The sequence below is a fragment of the Sarcophilus harrisii genome, chromosome 2, assembly GCF_902635505.1.
Source record: "Sarcophilus harrisii chromosome 2, mSarHar1.11, whole genome shotgun sequence".
Classification (NCBI taxonomy): domain Eukaryota; kingdom Metazoa; phylum Chordata; class Mammalia; order Dasyuromorphia; family Dasyuridae; genus Sarcophilus; species Sarcophilus harrisii.
Genome location: NC_045427.1, coordinates 155312074 through 155335792, shown reverse-complemented (window position 1 = coordinate 155335792; position 23719 = coordinate 155312074). Strand labels below are relative to the sequence as shown.

Below are 23719 nucleotides of genomic sequence, written 5' to 3'. Positions count from 1 at the left end.
AAGGCCAACAGGTCCATTTATCTTTTGGTCTCTCATTGTATATTAGTTTCTATCTACTTTTCTATACATGTATATCAAATAATCATATTTAAAATATATATATATATATGTTAAGTGCATAATCAATATGAAAGCAAATTCCTATATAATGTCCAAAGGGGAAGGATCCGATTTTCTACATTTCTACCAAACTGTGATTAAAGTTACTAAGTACAAATACTTTCTTTTTAAAATGAGTGTTCCCAAGACCCCAATTACCATATCTTTACATTATCAGATTAAAATTGAAAGGAAAACCAAACAGAAGAATTTCTTCCAACCCTGATTTATAGGTCATCTTTCTACTGAAACATAAGATACTTTAGAACTAGGCTGGATGTGATTTTTTTTTTTTTTAATGATTTAGGACCAGTCTGTGATAAATGGCTTAAAACACAGGGAACAAAGTAAGATCAGATATGAATTGGGAGGAAAACCATCAAGGAGACAAAAATAGGAAGGCTGGGGAGACATAAAGAAAGGGGCCATAGTTGATCAGGAAATTGAGAAGCAGAACAGACCTGCCTTCTCTTCTGCTGCTAATGAAAAAAGAAGAACAATAAAAGTCCAATTTGATAGAAAGGAAAATGGAGTATTTCTTTTTTTTTTTTTTCTTTTTCTTTATAATCTACTCAGACTCATTTAACTATTGCGTTTTAACATTGTGATTGTTCCTGCCAGGGTAGCATTTATGTCATTATATCCTATGTGACCCTGGACCAACTTCTTAATTTCTCTGGGTCTCAGGTTCCCCATATGTAAAATGAGGGGGCTGGACTGCTTGCCCTCTAAGGTCCTTTCCAGTTCTACATCTATGAGCTTATGATCTTGGAATGAATGGAGCAGAAACTTTAGACATTGAGACTGAACTCAAAGAAATCAGCTTCTCCCTTTGTCTCTTTTCATTTTCATCAGTAACAACCTAAGAATATTCTGGAAATTAATCAGTCTAGTCAGACTTCCTCTATGAATGGTTTGAGAAAGACAGCGACAGTGCAATGAAAGAAATGCCTCACTTAGAGTGAAAAGGGGGCTTAAATCTTGCCTTAGATTCTTGTTGACTGGAGAATTCACTTGATCTTTCTCATAAATCAGCTCTTCTGAAGAAAAAAAAAAAAGAGAGATATAATAAGATTGACCCAATCTACCCCAAAAATGGTTGTGAAGAAAGGAAGCCTTGAAATATTGTCTTACTGTGATTTATTCTCTTTAAAGAGATCTGGCATAGATTCATGTTGCCTTTAACACATACTATCTTACCCTGGGAAAAGTCCACCAACTCCTAGTATCTGAGGAAATTTTCTCTGACTTTAAATTGCCTTTACATAAATTGCCTTCTCCCTAAAAAAAATTAAATTACTTGTCATATTAGTTGGGGGGGGAGGTGTAGGTTCTCAAGCCAACTTCCCCCTTCAATCTACTTCATCTGTAATATAGTTTAATTATAATGCTATATTACACACTTGTGTTGGATCCACTGAGCTCCAAGTCTTGAGCTTGAAAAGATTGCATAGAACCCTACCAGCTAATCTCCTCTGAAAATTGTTATGGTGGCAACTCAAAAAAAAAAAAAAAAAAAAACAGTGATCTTCAAACTTTTTTCATATCCAAAAAATGTTTGAGCATGAATTCCCCGTATGTCATAACTTCTTGTCTTATATCACTTCCCTTCCTCCTTCTCTCCTCTCTCTTCTCTGTGTGTGTCTCTTCTCCTTCCTGCTCTTCAATCTACATAGGGCAGGTGCTCTTTCCAAAGGAATATAAATGTTGATTGCTGAAACCTCCAATAGATTTCATAAACTAGATTTTTTTAAAGGACCTTAGTGCAAATCATTCTTATTCTCACTAATTGCCCTACAATAAATCCCAGACCAATCCTATCTCAGTCATAGTTTGGGTTCTGATGGCTCAGAATGAATATAAATTACAAGGATTTTCCCCTCCCAAACTGCTTTTTTTTTTTTTTTTAACTAGATAAAAGATACCATTTGTTTGCCTCATTTCTTATCTAGTCTTAATCACTGATTGGGTGTTGCCTCAGACAAATTGAGCCCTGGGAAAAACCTCAACTTAAAAAAAGCCAAAGTTTCCCATTGCAGCCAGAGCTGAACTGTATTTTGTCATTTGACTCAAGATCTGCAGGAGAAAGTAAGACTGGTGACTATTCACTGCCCTCCCCCACTTAAATCCAATTCACTTGCATCATGACATCATCTTCTCAAAGTCATGATCTTCTTTAGAAACATAGGACAAAAAAAATCCAACAATAATGCTTATACTAATTATGGATGATGTAAAACACATACAAAATAGAAATTTATAGAGGGTGAGATAAAGATGAAATATAATTTGATCAATAAGGAACCATTAGAACTTATTGAGGAATGGGAGGGACTTATGTTTTAGGATATCATTGGGTGTCTATGTGGAGGATGGAGGAAGTAGATTGAGACTTGAGGGAAAGGGAGTGAGGGAAGTCCATTGGAGGCATTTGCAGTATTCCAGAAGAGGTAATGAGAGCCTGAAATAATGCGGTAGCTATAACAATAAGGGAAGGAGATAGCTGAGAAGCATGTCATAGAGGAAAGTAAGGAGTCAAAAATGGCATCAAGGTCATAAAGTTGAAGGTGAGTGCCTAATACAAGAGCTAAGTCAAGTTTTTTGCTATATTTTCTGTATCCATGGCACTGAGTGCAATGCCTGGAAAATAGTAAGAATTTAATAAACTTTTATCAGATGACTAAGTGTTACTTTCAAGTGATATAGAGAAAGTTGGAATATGAATGTGTTTGGAATCCAAGATAATCTAATAAAATCTGAGATGCAAATCCCAATGAATCCAACCTGTCTCACTCTAAATGAAAATGGTGGGGCTGCTATAGATTAATAAGTGTTCTCCACAATCAAAGGATGAACACACAGTTTTCAGATGATGAAATTAAAGTCATATCTAGTTATAAGAAAAAATGCTCTAAATCACTATTGATTAGAGAAATGCAAATCAAAACAGCTTTGAGATACTGCCTTATACCTCTTAGATTGGCCAAGATGACAGAAAAAGAAAATGATAACTGTGGGAGAGAATGTGGGAAAACTGGGATACTAATGAATTGTTGGTGGAGTTGTGAAACAATCCAACCATTCTGGAGAGCAATCTGAAACTATGCCCAAAGGGCCATAAAACTGTTTATACCCTTTGGCCCAGCAGGGCCATTACTGGATCTATGTCCCAAAGAAATCATGAAGGAGGGGGAAAAGACCTACATGTACAAAAATGTTTGTAGAAGCTCTTTTTGTGGTAGCAAAGAATTGGAAAATGAGAGGATGCTCATCAGTTGGGGAATGGCTGAACAATTTGTAGTACACGAAGGTAATGGAATATTATTGTTTTAAAAAAAATGATTAACAAGCTGATTTTAGAAAAACCTGGAAAGATTTATATGAACTGATGCTGAGTGAAACCAGCAGAACTAGGAATACATTGTACACAATAACAGTAAAAATGTGTGATGATCAACTATGAAAGGCTTGGTTCTTCTCAGTGGTTCAGTGATCCAAAGCAATCCCAATAGTTTGGAAAGAAAATGCCATCTGCATCTAGAAAAAAAGAAAAACTAAGAAAACTGAATGTAAATCAGCAGATGTTATGTTCACTTTTTTTTTTTTTCTCTCGTGTTTTTTTTTTTCCTTTTGCTCTGATTTTTCTCTCCTAACATGAATTATGAAGCAATGTGTATTAAAAATAAATAGTTACTACAAAAAACAAGTGCCCTCCAAGAGGCACCCACCATAGTTAGAAATGGGGAGAGGTATAATGGGGTTTGGAAGGTGTCAACTCTGAAAAATAAATTGATCCAAAAGTCACAGGGATTATGCAATCATTGTTAATTCTAAAAATATGAAAGAGCTCATGTACATTATCATAATCACAATTAACTGAAAAATATCAGAGCTCACACAGATTATCACAAACACAGTTAACTCTAAGAAATAAAATAAAATAAAATCAAGGAGCTAACAGTGATCATGAGCAAACAGCTTTCTTCATTCCATTGGGGGAAGAAAACTAGACACAAGTGCTGGCACCTCCTCTAAAAAGAAGCCCAATTTCAATAAGTATAGAAAGGGTCATGCAGTGAGCTGGAGCCATGATAATAAGGGGTAACAGCAATAACGAGACAAGTTTCTTTCAAAGCAAGGCTTCATGACTGGAACATGGGTCCTGTAAGTGCTTGTCCATATGCAGGAACCACCTGGAGGGCAGTGTGAGAAATTCTGGGATTTTGTTTTTGGTGGAGTTTATACAGAGGATGAGCACAAAGCATTGTTTTATGCTAAGCTCAGGGCTTAGCTGGCTTACTGTGCCTTAGTTCTAGAAAACAGAGGGTCTCCTAATAGCAAAAAGAGAGGGGTGGTCTTTGCATGCGGAACCTGACAGAGGGAAAGGAACTTGCACACCAGAGTGGGGGGGGGGGGAACAAAATAGAAGGATGACAGGGGTTAATTATCTCATTTGCTCCTCAGAACAATCCTAGGTGATAGATATTATTATTATCTTCATTTTATATTTGAGGGACTTCAGACAAAGAGCTTTAAGTTATTTGCTGAAAGTCACCTAGCTAGTAAATGTCTGAAGCTGGATTTCAACTCAAACCTTGCTAACTTCAGGCTCAGAGCTTTATCCTCTAGCTGCCCACACTGCCCTAGTATAAGACTTCATCACCTCAATCCTGGAATATAGTAATAGCCTGCTGATAGGTCTCCTTGCCTTAAGTCTTCCCACTCTGTCCTTCAAGTGACCTTTCTAAATACAATTCTGTTTTTATCACATCACCCTACCTCCCATTCAATAAATTCTAATAACTCTATATTGATTATATATAAATGTATATAATATAAAATCAAATTTTAAAATATAAATATAAAATCCTCTGTTTGGCCTCTGTAACTTGTCCTGCTCCTAACTTTCTCAGCTTCTCCCATTTTTTTTCACCTTTACATAATCTGTGATCTAGTGACACTGGCCTCCTGCTGATGCTCACATGAAACATAATAAATCTGGACTCAGAACTTTCACTGACTGTCCCTCATGACTGGAATTCTTCCCCTTCTTATTCACCGCCTGGCTTCTCTAACTTCCTTCTAGTCCCACCAAAAATCTTACCTACAAGAAGCTTTCCTCATCCCCCTTAAGGCTAGCACTTTCCCTCTCTTGATTATGTTAAATTTATCTTATCTATATTTTGACAGAGTGATGCACACAGTGGGCACTTAATAATTGCCTTATGACTGACTGATCATAATATTATGATATTTTTTTAAAGATTCACTTTGTCAATGGGAGCATTTATCCTCTCTTTCTCACCTCTTTTAGAATTCCTCAATACTAGTGTTTGTTTAAAGAATGTGTTATTTTAAATAAGCACAACCATCAAGTCTTGGATGTCTCTGTATTGGAAAGATGCTTGTAAATTTTAACAAGTCTCCTTTTGGAAATGCTAGTTTTACTTCTGTTCTTTTTAAAATTTCAATCTAATGGAATTTACATATATTATTATCTTTGGCAACTTCTAAAGTTTACTTATAAATGTGTTCCTTTGATTCATTTTAAACTTTTGAGTAAATTTTTATATTTTAAACTTGAATACTTTATATAATATTCTTTTTGGGGAGGAAATGGGCATTGACCTTAAATATTTTGAAAGTCAGAATCTACATGCAAATTTTATTTTTCTTTCTTTTTATTAAAATAGCATTGACTGACCCTAAGAATTAGGTAATAACTATTATTGGATTTGGAGCATTACCAAATCAAATTTTTTGAATCATAAAATTTCTGATTCAAATGAGCACCCTGGATTTAGAATGTCCATGTCATGGCAATTTATATAAATTAAATTAGGAAAACAATTATTTTTTAAAACCAACATAATTTCTGAATCCCATTATTCTGACATATTCAGCAAACCTTTGTTAAGCCTCCTACTATTATATGCAATTTAATAAATGCTTATTAAATATTTATTATGTACAATGCATTTGTGACAGTCAATGAGAAAGATACAAATATACTTGAGACAGTTACCTGCAAGACACTATGATTCATTCTGAGTATATAAAACTAAAATGAAATGGTCCCCGTCTTCTAGTTCTACTCTAAAGAGATGAGGTACAATTTATATAAAGATAAATTGAAATATATGAAATAAAAACAAAGTAATTTGAATTAATCAGTGCTAAAAACTAGGAGCATGAGGAATGATGAAAAACAATTGAATCCAGGCATGAGGAACAACCTGTTAAAGATGCAGATATTGTGGTTCATTTGTTTCAGTTCTGTCCAACTCTTTATGATCCCATTTGATTGGGGGGGGAGGGAAGATAACGGAATAGTTTCCTTTTTGTGTTCATTTTACTACAAGGAAACTGAGGCAAATTGGGTTAAGAGACTTGCTCAAGATCACACAGCTTGTAAGTGTCTGAGACCAGATTTGTGCTTAGGAAAATGGCTGTATTACAGGCCCAGCACTTTATCCTTTCCCCTACCTAGCTGACCCAAAGGTGGGAGATAAATGTCATGTATAAGCAATATTAAGTTTGTTAGTTTGGATTCAATATAAACTGTGTTTAAGAGTAAAGAGGGTAGTAGAGATAACTTAGTTATAGAAGGGATCTGTAATGAAAAAAACAAAAAACCTAAGGCCCAAAGAGTTTTTAATTGAATTGCCCGAGGTTATATTGCTTGGTAAGTATATGGCTGGATGCTAACCTAGGTTCTTTGATTCTAAAACTAGGTCTCTAGATTACAGCTCTATTCTCTCTTTTGTATGACGTTCCTTCATATACTGGAAAGTAGATTATATATACTCCCTAAGACTTTTCTTTTTAGTTTTTTCTACCCATCTTTATTCAGAACTAACTAAAGGTAGATCCTTTACTCTTCAGGTTCTCTCTGTGAATCCTCTGGTTAATATCCATCCTTGGAATATATAATTGAAGAAAAGATAACATTTCTGAATTTTTCTAATTTAGTATTAGTAGTATCTTTTATATAATACTAGTGTTAATGTGAAGAAAGTGAATTTCTTAGGTTCTGAAGTCAATATTTTTAACCCATAGAAAAGGCGTAGTTCAGTGGGGGCATATTGTAATTGATTTGACACAAGTGAGATAACAGTTTGAAAAATGTGTGTATGCTCACTTCAGTTTCCAAATTTGGACTTTTAAACTTATTGTCACTCTCAGAAAGAAATCAGAAGCTGTGCAGATAATTAAATATTTGCCTCAGGGAATTATTTGCAGTTAATTAAAACCATACACTCTGGGTGCATACCTGCTTCACTGGTTATTAAATTTGAATCAGATGTTAACTACCCAGATTCCTCACTTATCCATCAAAAGTTGCTTTTGGCAGGCTCAAGTAATAAACTTTACAATATTTGTTGTTAAAGTTATTAACCTGTCATTAAAGTTATTGCACAATTTTCAGTGGGTTCTCTTGGTCTGAAGACCCTATGAATTTCATCATATCTCTGTTTTTCCTGGTTTATGCAATGTTTTGACAGTTCAAGACTTTGTTTGCTGAAATGTAGATTGTTGTAGTTATATCCCAAGGAATCCCAGGATTTGAGGGCTCTCTTGCAATTCAGAATTTTGATCACTCTCTTCTTCCTGGGCTTCCTTTTCCTAAAGTACAACACCTTTCTATTTCAAGGGGCCTCTGGTTCTGCTGCTTCCCACTGGCATATAGCACATCTTTGTAAGTTATAAGACAAGATAATTGTTTTCAACCTTAGATCAATAGCTAAATCAAGGGTAATAGATGACCAAAAAGTGATCTGATCAGGGTGGATGAGGTATCTGAGTTAATAATGTTTCTGGGGAACCAGAAATCAAATTGAGAGAAAAATAAAAAGCTAGAATCACCAAAGCCGAGTCAAACTATAAATTAAAAACATAATAATAATGTAATAAGTACAATAGAAAAGCCATTAGATTTAAGTCCATAAAACTGAATTCTAAACCTGGCTCTGCTATATGTGAGACCTTGAGCAAGTCTGAACTCATTTTTTAATCAACAAAACAGAAATTGGACTAGATAATTGCAAACTAATCTATTATCTCTAAATTCTATCTTAAGACACTAGACTCATTTTCTAGTTCCTCTACTTACTGGTCATGTGATCTAGAGCAACCCTCCTTAAACTTTTTTCCCCCCTATTTGTAAAATGGATAAAAATAACTATCCATCTCACTGAGGCCATTGTGAAAAAATTACTATGTAAACTTGGAAATGCCAATGTTGTATTATTATGTTGGTTATGATTGTTATCTGATGATCAAAGTAGCTCCCAGAAGTTATATAGCCTTTTTGTGTCATTAAAAAAGTTTTCAGGCATTTGTATTCTGGTATTTATAATTTACACTGAAGTCACTTCCCATCTTTCTTGCTCCCTGGCTTTTTCTTAGCAACAAATGATAGGTATCATGGAGTCCTCAGTAGAAGAATGATTCAGTGGTGATGTGGATGATTGATTAAAGAGTATGGACATTGCAGGCAGGAAGCATTTCATGCTTTTGCAAGAATAAAATATATTAGTCTCTACCGCCCAAAAATATTATTATTAATAGTTATTATTAATAATATCAGAAGTTATTATATTTATTTCTTAGTTAAAATGCCATTTAAGGAGTTTTTGTTTTATCTGCTTATTGTATCAGATTCTACCCCAGATGCCAGTATCATACAAGAAGATGACATCACCCGTGGCTCAGTTCATGACCAAGATCCGACTGAAGGTATATAGTCAATCCTTTGTTAAATGTTTAGTTTTTTGTTTTGTTTTGTTTTGCTACACAGGCACAGAGCATTGATTAGCCAGTCCAATTACCCCAGAGCCCCAAATCTATCTTTGGAGGAGAAAGTTAGCCATATTATAATGGAAATAGAATTACACCCAAAATTGGGATAACATGGGCAAACTACCTTACTTACTAGAGTATCAATTCCATAATCTATAGAATGGATCTAATAATCCTTATAGTAGGTACTTCACCAAGTTATTGTAAAGTAACCTGAAGTTTATCATGAGAAAAATCACAATTCCTAATAGTCTGTGAACCAAAAACTAGACTTATAGGATGGTTGCTAAAGTTAAATATAGTTAATTCAGAGGGTAAATTGAGGATTGTCACTAGAAAATATTTAAGCTCAGCATGATTTCTTTAGCATAGTTTCCATTGAAGTGTGTTTACTCAGGGAATACAAATTAATTATAGCTTCTTCTAAGCCAAATATAATTAGAAAAGTAAATCTGCTATAGAGATAATCATATGATACATTTCAAAGCCGAATGATTTTTGGATTATCTGTTCTACTTCTGTCTATTAAGATGGATAATTGAAAGTTCATTGGATGTATAAAGCTCAAAAGTTCATTTTAAAAAACAACATGGTTTTATGTACAATAGGAGAGGCAGGAAAGAATGGGAAAATTTGAGTTTGAAGAGGCAAACATAAGAGTACACATCCACACATGTACACACATCCTATTATTGTATGAAAATAAAAGGTGAAACCTGCAGGTCAATCAGTGAATGAAAAGTGGAAAAGCTATAGTTTTTGTTGGCAACTAAATGAACAGTAAGGAAAACATATACACACATATAGCTCCTCCTTTTAAGGAAAATTCTGGCTCACTTCTTAGCCAGAGCAATCAATCAGTCATAAGTCAACTAAAATTTACTATATTCTTATTATATACCAAGCGCTGTGCTAAATGCTAAGAATATAAAAACAAGAAAAGAGACAGTCCCTGCTCTCAAAGAATTATCCATTCCAATCCAGAAGATAATACATAAGAGAAAGGTAAAAAGTAGAAGGAAAGAAAGGCTCCAGATAAAGTGTAGAGCATGGTAAAGGAGGTCTAGAGTACAGCTTGAAGAGGAATGAGACATGGCTAGCCTGTGCAAGCTCTTTAAATGAAGGTTCTGGGAGGAGCCACCCAATGAGAGGGAAAGGCAAAAGGTTCTTCCAGTGTGTGAATTCCAGGGTTGGAGTAAGACTTCAGGATGAAGAACTGGGTCTTTTAAAATCCTTCAATTTAGGTTTCTCTTCATATCAACCCACACATGGGGGGCTAGGGTAGTGATGGCTCTAAGCTCCCTATAATGATATTTTCAAGGAGATAGGGACATTAATTCTGACAAAGAGAAGAGGAAGAAAGATGACAATAGATGGTCAGGGGAGTCCTGTTTACCTAATAGTTGCTGTCAAAATATTTGAAAGGCTATTGTGTAGATTAGATTTGCACTGTTTGGGTCAAGATGATAGAACTGGAAGGAATGAATAGAAGTTTCAGAAAAGTGAATGTGGGCTTAATGTAAGACAAAGCTATCTAAAAGTGAAATTGGCTACATCAGGAGGAATGATTCTCCCTTCATTAGAGATTTCCAAGGAGAAGTGGAATGACCATTTGTCAGAAGCTTTCTGGGGGAAAGGGGAAAGAGGAGTTATAGATTTTCAGTTGTTTCTGAGATCTCTTTAATCTCAGAGAGTCTATGATTGTATTCTAACATTTGAGGTAGGTAGAAATCTCTTCTTTGACTCCTCCATTTATAATACTGCCTCTTGGTAACTCTTTTAACTCCCCTACTTCCATTGACTGACTACTTTTGTACACATGACTATAGAATTTATCTCTCTCCTCTCACATGTATTCTGAGCTCCAAATCTGCATTTTCAACTGTTTCCAGGACAACTTCCTGTGGATCTCTTACCAACACTTCCAACTCAATATGCACCAAGCAGAGCTCATTAACTCTCTGTCTTGTGAGATTTCCTGTTGCTTTAGTCTCCTCTATCAAAAACTCTAAGAGGCAATGGTTACTTCTCCAATAAGTTCCCATCATTTCTATCACAGCAGCCAGCACTTTCCTGGTAGTGAGAATCAGATCTGGTATAGAATTATATCAATCCATTATCAAGAAATTAAATATTTAGTAAGAACTATTCTACCAGACTTTTCCTTCCTGCAACTGAGCTTCAGGTATAGTGAAAATGAAATTTTTAATGTTGGCAATGGGAAGGAATAACTTAGAATCATGGGCAAAACCACTGAGCATGTGGGGAAATAGTCCACAGTGCTCTGTAGGGATGATGAAAATGGAATAACTGAATACATTAAAATAAATGTTATCTCTCTTGTAATTTTGCTTAAGACCTTCAAGAATCTTACATAACCTAAGATTTTTGGCTTTTTTTGTTACAAAATCTGTTCCTCATTGCAGAGTAAATGGTTTTAACTTTCATGCCCTCAGGATTGAAAAAAATCTATATACACAGCAAGAGGGATTTGACTAATCTACCAGCTAGATTGTCCACTTCAGAAAAAGTACTTTTATTTTATTTATGATTTTACTTATGATCATTTCTATAATAAACACAGTTATAAATTACTTATTAAAGAAAATATAAAATTATATGCAATATATTAAGTTTGGCAAAATATTTTACATTTATTATTTCATTTGTTTCATGAAACAACCCTGTGAGGCTGATGTTCACAGACGCTGGGTTTTATACATTAATAAACAATTAATGTAGATGAGTAAAGCTTTGGAGTGCTTAACTGATTTGACCAGCTCAGGTCTTTCTTAGCCTCGGGGTCTTTCCAATGTTTTCTGTTGTCAGCTCCATAAGTAGCATAACACAACAATCAAGTTCTTATATATGTCTCTTTTGCTGGATCATTGGACTCAATAATGGTCAAGTTTCTTTTGCAAAGTTAACTGGAAAAGGTAGAACAAGTGGACTTTTGGAAAGAAAAAGCTTATAATATAGATTTTAGGAGTCCATACTTCATAACTAATTCATCTTTCTAGAATACTTTACAATTTACAAAAACTTTTCCTCCCCAATTGTTATCACCATTTTAGATGAAAAAATTAAAATTTTATGAATTTAAATGATTTAAACAGAGCCACACATCTCAAAAATAGGATAACTGGAAATTAATGAGAATTTTCTGGCTTGAAGGCCAGCATTCTTTTCTACTACAGCACAAAGATATCATAGAAAGTTGAATGAAATTAGAAATTAGATATTCATCTTCATCCAATTCAAATTTGAATTTCATTAAAATATAAAACCTCCTGAATATGGAGGAAAGCAAGACAAAAAAATGAAAAAATTTCAAAGATAATACATGATAAAAGTAGTAGCTTTGCCTGAATTACCTGGATATAATCCATGACAATTCTTCCTTCCAGTAGCATAGATAATTTAGGATTGATCAAAATTTTAGCCTTTTTTCAAAAATTACTTTTTTTAATCCCCAATTGTTCTCAAAATCTGTTGTTTGTTTCACAGCATATGATTAGTACTATACCTCTGGCTTTTATTTTCTTTTCCTTTTCATGATAAAGATAAAGTCATAAATATCACATTTATTTTATTTTCAATTATTGCTCTTAACAGGACATGATGATGACTCAATGAAGAATGAAATGAAAATGGAGATTGAATCCCAGAGCTCATACATGGAAACAGAAGGTATTTAATCCAAAATATGTAGAAATCAATGAATAAGATAAATCTGTGAACTGTGACTTGTCTACTTAAGATTTTTAGAATAGTTTTGGCTGGGAAATGGAGTTGTGCTTCAGTACATCTTTTCAAAGTTGTAAAAGTCAGAATTCTCAAGTTGGAGCCAGAGTTCTCAGTGATCCCTGCTTGTTCACTATCTTCTCATCTCATTCTTTTTAGAACCTTTCTCTAACCAAGAAGATACCACAATTGTTCCAAAACCTGAAGTTACTGCAGCCACTGATGACAAAGAAGAAAAGGAAAATGAAAAAGGTAGGAATGCTCTCAAAAGTAAGTCTTCAGAGGTATGAATGGACTTCTTTTTGATTCTTGCTTGGATTTCAAGCATCAGAGCTATTCTCTCGTGTTTTTGTGATTGTGATCAGAAAACCCAAATATTTTTCTAACCCTGCAACAATTTTCAGAAGTGGATTAAAACCCAGAAGTAGCACAAAAAAAAGGTAATTTTGGAAATATTTTTTCCAGGTGGTATGAAGATGTTATTACTCATTTGGATTCGATCCAATTTTTGAAATGATACCATTGAGGGTGCCTATAAGAAGTGGAAATTATATAGCAGAGAAAAATCGAGGCAGAGAAAATTCAGAAATGGCTTTAAAACAAAAACATTAACCTTTTCTTATTGATTTTATACTGTCTGCCTCCACATCATGCTGATTAAAGGAGCAATTTATGGAAAATATACACATTATGTGAACCTTTTAAATTGCAACATTCTTCTCCCCAATATTGTGAAACCATAATATTGACTACTGTTGTTGTCAGTGAATCTGAAAATGACTTCTGAAGAAATAGAAAGGATGAACACATTTTAACAAACAATTTTTTAAAAAGCAGTTAAAGAAGCCAATATTTGGATTGAAGATAAAAATTCATAGTTTACAATGAGTTTTTTTTAAATTAAATAATCTCTGATGAATTAAGTATTTACCTCTCCTTTTGCCAAACTGAAAACTTGCTTTTTCAAAATTTAAAACAACTTTTTGAGAAAAACTACCTTTATGATCACATCCTTACTGTTACATTTAACACTTAATTGCAAAAGACATGCAAAGTAGCAACAGCATAGGTTTCCTCTTTAGCAACACAAAGATCAATATGGGCTGCAAATTAAAAACTAGACATAATCTCTATTGTACATCGACATCAATACTAAATATAGCTTCTTAATGATGAACCCTTTTTGACAGCTACATTGACACTAACTTAATTGCTAAGCCATGTTAGTAATATTGACATTTTTTTTCACTGTATATCCAGGTTAATAGAAGCAGCTTCCTTCCTTTGCACACACACAGGGTAATAGCATTCTCCCTACAGCAAATCCCAGTTGAGACTAATTGCTAGTCATGTTTATAATATCGGTGGTATATTTTATTACTGACAAAGATAATAGAATTGATATAACCCTTCTTTCTAATCCAGGTAAATGATATTGCTTGCTTGTTTCAACTGCCTATCTGCATTGTAAGATATGGGGATACATAGCCATGGGAAATGACATACCTGTTTGGTTAATTTTACATTCCTAGTAATTATTTACATTTTATATTGTGCCTCATGCAAAGCAAATGGACAAAATATACTTCAAACTATTTATGCATGTAACTGTATAACTTTACTGTCCCCGATAGGCAGATACTTCCATTTAGCACATTCTGATAATTATATTTCACCATCTGTTCTGCCTACTCTTATAACTCTTGGTTATCCTGGGGCTAGGATTCTATGTGGATTATCCAGCTCCATTATTTCTCTTCTTCTCTATTTTCAGTATTTTACTACTTTTCAGCAGATGATAGTACCTATCAGAGAGGGAAAGGATTGAACAAATCAATATAATTTTTTACTTGCTAAGAGCTAAAATAAAAGGTTAACTAATTTGATTTTTTATGATAGGTAAGCAAAAGACTATGATTTTTCAATTTGTTATATTTCCTTTTTGTTAATATTAGGTTTAGTGTTAGAGTTCAATGGTGTTCATTTAAGAAAGGGGTAATTTTCATTTTAAATTAGATTTAAAGGTAGGATTATTATGATTAGAATAGTGTTGAAGGTCATTTTAGATTTAGGATTAGTATTACATTTGAGGATTGGGTTGAAGTTAAGATTAGATGTGTTACAAATTTGTGTTCCATCTATCTTTAATAGTATTATGAAAACATTTCACTCTGGTTACTTTATTTGTTGTGGTCAAATTCAATTTAAATATGATTATCCTTTTTGAATAAGCAAGAGAAAGGCCCCAAAATTATACCTTCAAACATCTATTAGACCCACATTCCCTTGCCCCCAATTAATTAATTATTTTATCAATAAACTCTATAATTCTGGATTCAGATGTTCATTTCAGATGTTTCATAACCTTGACGATACATTTAAAAGGAGGTGTTAATTAAACTCTAAATCCAGACAGGATTATAGATTTAGAAATGATATGAAACTCAGAGATCACTGAGCCTAATACCCTTGTTTTATAGAGATATTAAGTGACTTACCCAGGATCAAAATGCTACTTAATATCTGAGGTAGCATTTATAAACCAACCTCCTCCTTACTCCAATTCTAGAAGGTGTTTCCCATCTTCACAATAGATCTTAAAACGCTGGAGGAAAAGAAAATGGAAGGCAAACACATAGAAACACACACACCCTCCCTCCCTCCTGCCCTCCTTCTCTCTCTCTCTCTCTCTCTCTCCCCTCTCTCTCTCTCTCTCTTTCTCTCTCCTCCCCTCTCTTTCCCCCCCCCTCTCTCCCCCCTCTTTCTCTTTCTCTCTCCCCTTCCCTCCCCTCTCTTCCCCTTCTCTGCCCTCCCCTCCCCTCTCCCTCTCTCTCTCTCAACAGTTTTCTTTATCCATGAAATTCATCATTTCGTCATTGTCCATAATCTTCTGGAAAAAAAAAAAAAGGCAACTAGATGGCTCATGACTTAGAGCAGCACCAGAAAAATTTTAGTTCAAATCTTTCCTCAAATATGAGTTGTGACTAAGCAAGTCACTTAGCCTAAATCTGCCTAAATTTTCTTATCTGTAAAAATGGGGATAATAATACCACCTACCTTCCAGAGGTTTTGTAAGAATAAGAGGAGATATTTGTAAACACTTTGCAACCCTTAATGCAGCATTAAAATACCAGCCATTATTATTATTGTTGTTGTTAACACATGGACAAGTCATTTAGCTTTTCTTGACCTATTCCCTCATTTTAAGATGAAGAAATTAAATTTAATGAATGACCTCTAGGATTCCTTCCTCAGTCCATGATCTATTTATGAAGTTGTGGTTTGATCCTCTGCACCAAGTTTGAAAAGGACCAATGTTTTTCTGATCCAATATTTAATTTCTTCTCTATAGGGAATTCCCAGAATGGAAACTACCTCCATTGATAGAGATCAGTAATACTTCTGCAACTTCTAATTTTAACTACTTGTCTGAGACCCTAAGAGACTCATCTGTTATTAACATAAAGCTGGTATTTATCAGACAAAAGACTCAAACCTCAATCTCTCTCTAACTTTAACATTACACCCCTATATCCATTACACCATTTTACTTAGGTGTATATTAGTTATTATTTTTAAACAAACAGGACTTTCAGGGAGAGAAAGAAGAGAAAGAAAAAAACCACAGATTTTAAAGCTGTATTTTTAAGAGGCAGTTAGGTGGATAGAGCACCAGCCCTGGAGTCAATTCAAATCCAGTTTCAGACTCTTACTGTGTGACCCTAGCCAAGTCAAATAACCCTTTCAAAATAAACAAGAAAAAAAAAACCCTCAGAATATACATGAAAAAAAAAAACCCCTCAGAATATACATATACACAATATATATACATACAAATATATAAACCTATATACATTTTAAAAGAATGGTAAGTTGTACATAATAGATTTGCAGTTTTATGTACCATCATATTTTTTTCTATTTTATTATAAAAATACTTATTTTGCTAAGTTTAAAATAAAATAAATTAATAAATAAGTTTAATCTTCATTATTTACACTTTCTTAAACCCAGAGACAATTAACAAAACAATAAATCAAACTCTGATTTATTATAATTGCCAATTTCTAAGGTAGGACTGCTCAAACTGACAATCTCTCACAAGCTGTTAGAGCGGGCTCCAAAATATTTCTCATTTAATCTGTTGAGCTAAAACATGTTTTCTATCCTTAAAGAAGAGACTATAGATTTAATTTTAGTTTCACTGAAGAAAAGCAATAGGGCAATTTCCAACTATTAGAATTATTTTTGCCCTCCTCTGAAGGGTATTTAGTTAGTCAGTGAATAAAAATCTTCTGCAAAAGGTACAGAATATATTCCCTAGTTTTGTATACAAACTCAATGTCTGGCAATAGGTATTAAGAACTATCCTTATCTTCAAAAGAGAGAAAACATGTATTCTGCTATACTCATAGATATCCTGTATGGTTTTTTTTTTTTTTTGAAATGTTAGATCTATTATGTTAGAGTCTTTCCATGAAAAATAAAATCTGTTCATTTAAATTCCAGACAAGGTAAGAAATTTATAGTCTTCCTTTCAGTTTTGTTGCATTTTAAAAAAAAAGTATATAGGTAATCTTTCCAACCCATCTTCTATAACTCCCAGATCTATCCATACAGATGCTACAACATTAAGTCTGAAATTCAGTTATATCACAGTATGGATCTTGAAAAGAAGCAGAAAATATGCAGCAGTAATTCATGCTGATAAAGTCACACAGTGGCACAATGAGAAAATCCCTGGGAGACTTAAACAGAAACAAGTTCAACTGACACAAAGTTTGATATTCAAATATAGTCATTGTATTTATGTAGCTGAAAGTCCACATCATAAACTAATCAAGTTAAGTTTGTCCCCTCAGAATCTACTCCATGTTTGAAAAGAAGCAGAATAATATAATTGAAGTAAATGATTGTAAAAAAAAAAAAAAGAGAGAGAGAGAATAATAAGGCAATTTTACTTAAAATGAAAATCTTATTTGACTTAGAGTTTTTTTTATGTTTAAATTACTTTCATTTCTATATGTATCACTTCTCATCCCAAAGAACCATTTGTTGTTTTACACACACACACACACACACACACTTATATATCCTATATGTTCTAGCCAGAAATTCTAAGATTCTTCTCCTCTGAGACTGATTCTTTTTTTTTTTTTTTTAATAGCCTTTTATTTACAGGATATATACATGGGTAACTTTACAGCATTAACAATTGCCAAACCTCTTGTTCCAATTTTTCACCTCTTACTCCACCCCCACCCCCTCCCCTAGATGGCAGGATGACCAGTAGATGTTAAATATATTAAAATATAAATTAGATACACAATAAGTATACATGACCAAAACGTTATTTTGCTGTAGAAAAAGAATCGAACTCTGAAATATTGTACAATTAGCTTGTGAAGGAAATCAAAAATGCAGGTGTGCATAAACATAGGGATTGGGAATTCGATGTAATGGTTTTTAGTCATCTCCCAGAGTTCTTTTTCTGGGCATAGCTAGTTCAGTTCATTACTGCTCCATTAGAAATGATTTGGTTGATCTCGTTGCTGAGGATGTCCTGGTCCATCAGAACTGGTCATCATCTAGTATTGTTGTTGAAGTATATAATGATCTCCTGGTCCTGCTCATTTCACTCAGCATCAGTTCATGTAAGTCTCTCCAGGCCTTTCTGAAATTATCCTGTTGGTCATTTCTTACAGAACAGTAATATTCCATGCCTTATTTGACTTCACAAAAGAATCAGTCTCAGACATTGATGCATTGTTGGTGGAGTTGTGAACGAATCCAACCATTTTGGAGAATAGTTTGGAACTATGCTCAAAAAGTTATCAAACTGTGCATACCCTTTGATCCAGCAGTGTTACTACTGGGATTATATCCCAAAGAGATTATAAAGAAGGGAAAGGGACCTGTATGTGCACGAATGTTTGTGGCAGCCCTTTTTGTAGTGGCTAAAAACTGGAAACTGAATGGATGTCCATCAGTTGGAGAATGGTTGAATAAATTGTGGTATATGAAAAGGCCATCTTTGACCTCAATTTTTACCTAGTCTTTAGTTACTGAATGGGTGTTTTCAGACAAACTGGGACCTAGGAAAAACCTTAGGTTAAAAAGGCCAAAGTCTCCCAGTGCATCCGGAGATGTTGTCGCTCATTCTGACTTGTGTCTTGCCACTAGACCCTGATGCCTCTGTAGAAGACTGAAGCTGATGATTTTGCAGATCTGTGCCTCATTTCAATCCAATTCATTTGCAAGTCAAGACATAATCCTTCTGATGCCATTGTTTTTCTTCAGGAACAGAGGATAAACAACAATTTTTATATAAATACATATACATATATATGTGTGTTGTATATATGTATAAATACACATAAATATTTCCTTTCTACAGCCCTCCATATATCCTATTTTCTATCTTTCTTTACCTTTTTGGAATATATGACTCTCTGTGAGATATATGAGTCAAAAAGTATGAATAATTTAGTGGCAGAATTACATATTGCTTTCCAGAATGGTTGGATGAATCCACAACTCTACTAACATTATATTAGTATTAAATGCATTCCTACAGCCCCCCTGACATTGATCGTTCTAATTTTTGTCATCTTCACCAATTTGCTGAGTTAAAGTGAAATTTTAGAGCTGTTTTACTTTTTTATTTCTCTCTATTAGTGCTTTGAAGCAAATAAAATATGGTTATTAATCATACTATCTTAAATACGAAATAGGCATTTTAAATTTTTCTTCAGATTTTATACTTGGTTGCATTTTGAAACTTTAGTTATAAGGTTTTTTTCTTAACATCCTTTTGCTGTTGTTTTAAGTGGTGTATTTTTTCATTATATTCATCCAGTTGATGGAAATTTATACTATATTTCTAGTTTGTTCTAGCCTTATTATGTTCAGCTCATTAAAATGAGATAGGCCAGGGGTCTTTCTTTTTTTCTTCCAGAGGAAATTGGTAGCAACATTGAAATCCAGTTTCAGACACTTACCAACTCTGTGACTTTAGGCAAAGCACTTTCCTTCTGCCTCAGTTTCCTCAATTGTAAAATGGGGATAATTGCAGCAATTACTTCTTAAAGTTGTTGTAGGGATTAAATAAGATAATATTTGTAAAGTAATTAGCATAGTACCTGCCATATGATATGCATTTAATACTTGTTTTTCCCCCCCTCCTTCTGACTGGACTTGGACTAGAAAGAAGAGACTCATCAAGGAGAATATATTATTATATCAATAGTTCAATATATCCAGTACTTGTAGTTTCATTGATGTTGGAATCCCCTTCACGAAGAGCATGTTAAAATCTGTCTTTTACTTAGACCTCAAAGAACCCTGTGAGTCTGAGACAGATTAAATTACTTGCCATGATCACATGGCTATTAAATATAAGAGCCCAAGTATCCATGACTCTGTCCATTTTGCTAATTTGTCTTGTATAAGACTGTATTTTCTTGGGATTTACTACTATTTAAAGGTTTGCTCTCCATCTAAGAATGTGGAGTGCCTTATGTGCTGCTTCATATGAAGGAAAAAAGAAATCTTTAGTCCAAATAAGTCTCTACACATTCTCTGCTCACGAGAAGTTCAATTATCATCTCCATTGATCTTAATCCATAGTGGGAACATCTTTCTCTGCAGTTCATTTGATTACTGCTCCATCTCCCCGTGAACATGGAGACAGTGAGCCCTTCTCTCTCTGCCCCTACTGATCAAGTTCATTAGGGATTTATTATGTCTACAAAGCACCATTAGTTAGCCCCCAGTGTTTTCCATTATTAATGCAATTCGTACAAAGCTGACAAGGCTCTTTTTTTTTCTTTATATACTTTAAGAGTAGTGTTCCTTAACAACAGCAATTTGCTCAACTTGCAAAATCAGTGCACTCCAGTTCTCAGCCTAGGCTAGGGTCTGAAGAGTATTTTCGATACATCCTTGCCTTGTGCCAAATGTTGTCCTCTGTGCCAAATGTTGTCCTCGCTCCCTCCTGATTAATGGACCATTCTCCTGGCCAACTCTAATTCCAGAGAACCTATGTATCCCAGAAGGGAGTTGGAAACTACCATCTTTCCCAAGTGATTCAGGTTTGAGCAATGCCATACTTTTCACAGTGCTAATGCCATCATTAGTTTTCAGTTTTTTCATTGTAAAAGGCCTTTCTTTTTTTCCCCTGGCCTTTCTCAGACTGTATTCTCTGGCTGAAATTTGTCAACTAAAAGAGCAAATAGCTAGAGAAAATAGTTCAGGTGAAATTTTCTGGTCCTTTTTCAAGTGATATGAATGTTTTAAAAAATTATCCTTTTTAAAGTACCAAACTACATCCCTCCTGTGAGTTGTTCAGTTCTGTTAACATGAGGAACAATTTTTTTTTTCATCTAAACTGACTGGTTCTTGTTGACCTGTAAACCCTTTTTTTCAAGAGCAGAATCTTTTAATTTATACTGTTCAAGATGAGAAACGATTACGTGAACTTCATGATAATAATTTAGAATACACCAACATGTTAAGGACTTGGGATTTCATTTGTATCCCTCCACCAGCACAGTCCACCATGAACCACAATATGTTAGAAAAATAGTAATTTAAATTCATGTTATGCTTTGTGATTATGCATTTATAATTTTGCTTTAGTCATCTCATTTGATCTTTACAACAACTCCGGGAGCTACATGTAACAATTCTTCCCACGCTATTATGAAGGAACTAAGATTCAGGGAAAAGCTAAGTAGCTTGCTGAAGGCCACCCTGATGCACTTTTCCAATTTATACCATGGATATTAAATGTGTCTTCTTTCTGATTTCTAGATGCAAGTCCACAAATGTGAATAGCAGACCTACAAATGTGAAGAAACAAAACTTAGGGGAAAAAACACCTAATGCTTATTTCCATAGTAACAGTGTAGGAAAGAAGGAAGGGAGAAAGGATAGAGAGAAGAAAGAAGAAAGGGAAATAGGGATGGAAGAAAAGAGGGAAGGAAGGAAGGAAGGAAGGAAGGAAGGAAGGAAGGAAGGAAGGAAGGAAAGGAAAGGAAAGGAGGGAGGGAAGGAAGGAATGAAGGAAGGAAGGAAGGAAGGAAGGAAGGAAGGAAGGAAGGAAAGAAGGAAGGAAAGAAGGAAAGAAGGGAGGAAGGGAGGAAGGAAAGAAGGAAGGAATGATTATAATGTGTTTGGGGAATCAAAGTTCACATATAGAATATTTAATTAATACTTAATCAAAATATTTAGCTTATCTTTAAGCAGTCTGCCTCAAGGAAGTCCTGAGTTTAAATTCAAGTTCAAAAGGGGAAAAAAAAATGTAACAATAGAATTGTATTAAATAGCTTCAGACATTTAGTACCTGTGTGACCCTGAGCCTCTTCTTTAACCTCTCAGCCTCAGCCTCCTCATCTGTAAGGTGATGATAAAAATAGCACCTATTTTACAGAGTTATTGTGGTAATCAAATGAAATAATATATATCAAATGAGATAATATATGTAAAGTTCTTTTCCAATCTTAAAGCATGATACAAATGCTAAGTATTATTATTGTTGTTGTTTTATAAATATAAGTAATGAAAATTCATGTTCATCTAAATACATTTTTCTCATTTATTCCACCCCCTCACACAATTGTCTCCCTGTAATATAATAGTGCAATCTTTTCCTTTTGCTGTGTTATTATAGTCTTGTTTTGTTTATGTATGTGAGAGAAAGAGTGTGTTTTTTTCCCTTTCTGAGACAGAAGAAACAAATTTAGCAACTGATTGTATTTCCAGGAAGAGGATAGATTTTTAACCTATAGACAACAGAGTGTGAACATGTTGGGAAGGGTTTGGGGGTGGGACACTAGACAGTGAGCACATGTTCTCTTTACTTGATTTCCAATTTTCTCTCTAAGCCTTTAGCTCTCTGAGCCTGTAGTTCTTCCTGTTGTGCAGGGCCACTGGTTGCAATCTCTCACCATGTGCTTAGTTATTTCATATTGCAAACCATAACTAGTGCAGATGAGGCAGGATAATCTGATTACAGGTGACACAGTCAAGTATGGTCAATTTACTCTAATAACAAACCATAAATTTGAATAACAGTAGGATTCTTGCCTGGATCCTGTTCCAGGCACTATCCTGTAGTTATATAACTGTCAGGAACCATAAATCCTGATTTTTGAGAATGGTGCTAGTGACTCAAATAGTGAAATAAATCTAGCAGGTAGATTTCATTCATCATAAAATACTCTCACTTCAGGTTCTGGGCTCTAAGCAGCAAAGGCTATCTTTAAGTTTCATTGAACTGTTCTGTGGCGTAAAAAAGAACATTAGACCACAAGTCAAGAGTCCTCAGCTCTGATGCTGGTTCTATCATTTATTATCTGTGCGACCTTGGCCAATCCCATAAATGCTCTAACTCTCTGACATTTTTAGATGAGGTATTCTTCATCTGTATATGGATATAATACTATCTTAAAGTGTGATTGTAAAGATAGAATATAGTTTTTCAAAGTACTATTATATTTATACTGCAATGCACTATAAAAATATAAAACATTTATTGGAGACAGTATGGCACAGTAGAAAGAAGGCTGGCTTTGAAGTTTTAGGATCTGAATTTGAATCTCATCTCTGATACTTTCTTCATTACACTCTATATAAGCTTGAAGAAGCTACCTAATTTTCTTGGGCCTCAATTTCCCCATCTGTAAAATGAAGAGGACAGAAAGATGGCCTCTGAGGTTCCTTTCAATTGAAGAAAAATGATCCTATATGTGTGTGTGTGTGTGTCCAGTGTAGATTTGTGAATTCTGAGGTTTTTTAATCTGGAAAAAACAGTAAAAATCAGAAGTTTGAAGATATAGGTTCTAATCTTAATTATAATTTATTAGTTATTAATATAGAAGACATGTTTAATTGATATCAAGAAGGTTCAGTTAAATAATTTTTTTAAATGGGAGACCTTCTAGGAATTATTTACAGCCTTTTGATTCTTTGTTTAAATGAATATATCTTGAGTCACAATAACAGGACTTTATATTTATAAAAAGAAAGTCATATGATAACAACATATATAGAATAGGGTTATAGACTTAAG

General features: G+C 34.1%; 1 protein-coding gene across 2 annotated transcripts in view; it reads left to right on the top strand.

Moving 5' to 3' along the window:
• The window catches only part of MACROD2 (mono-ADP ribosylhydrolase 2), a 2094477-nt gene that overhangs the window by 1995994 nt on the left and 74764 nt on the right, over positions 1–23719 (top strand). For both annotated transcript variants that reach the window (XM_031949176.1, XM_031949177.1), the window contains 3 exons: positions 8761–8838; positions 12517–12591; positions 12805–12897. In XM_031949176.1, the coding sequence (XP_031805036.1) occupies positions 8761–8838; positions 12517–12591; positions 12805–12897 (246 nt within the window). The remainder of the gene's footprint in view (positions 1–8760; positions 8839–12516; positions 12592–12804; positions 12898–23719) is intronic.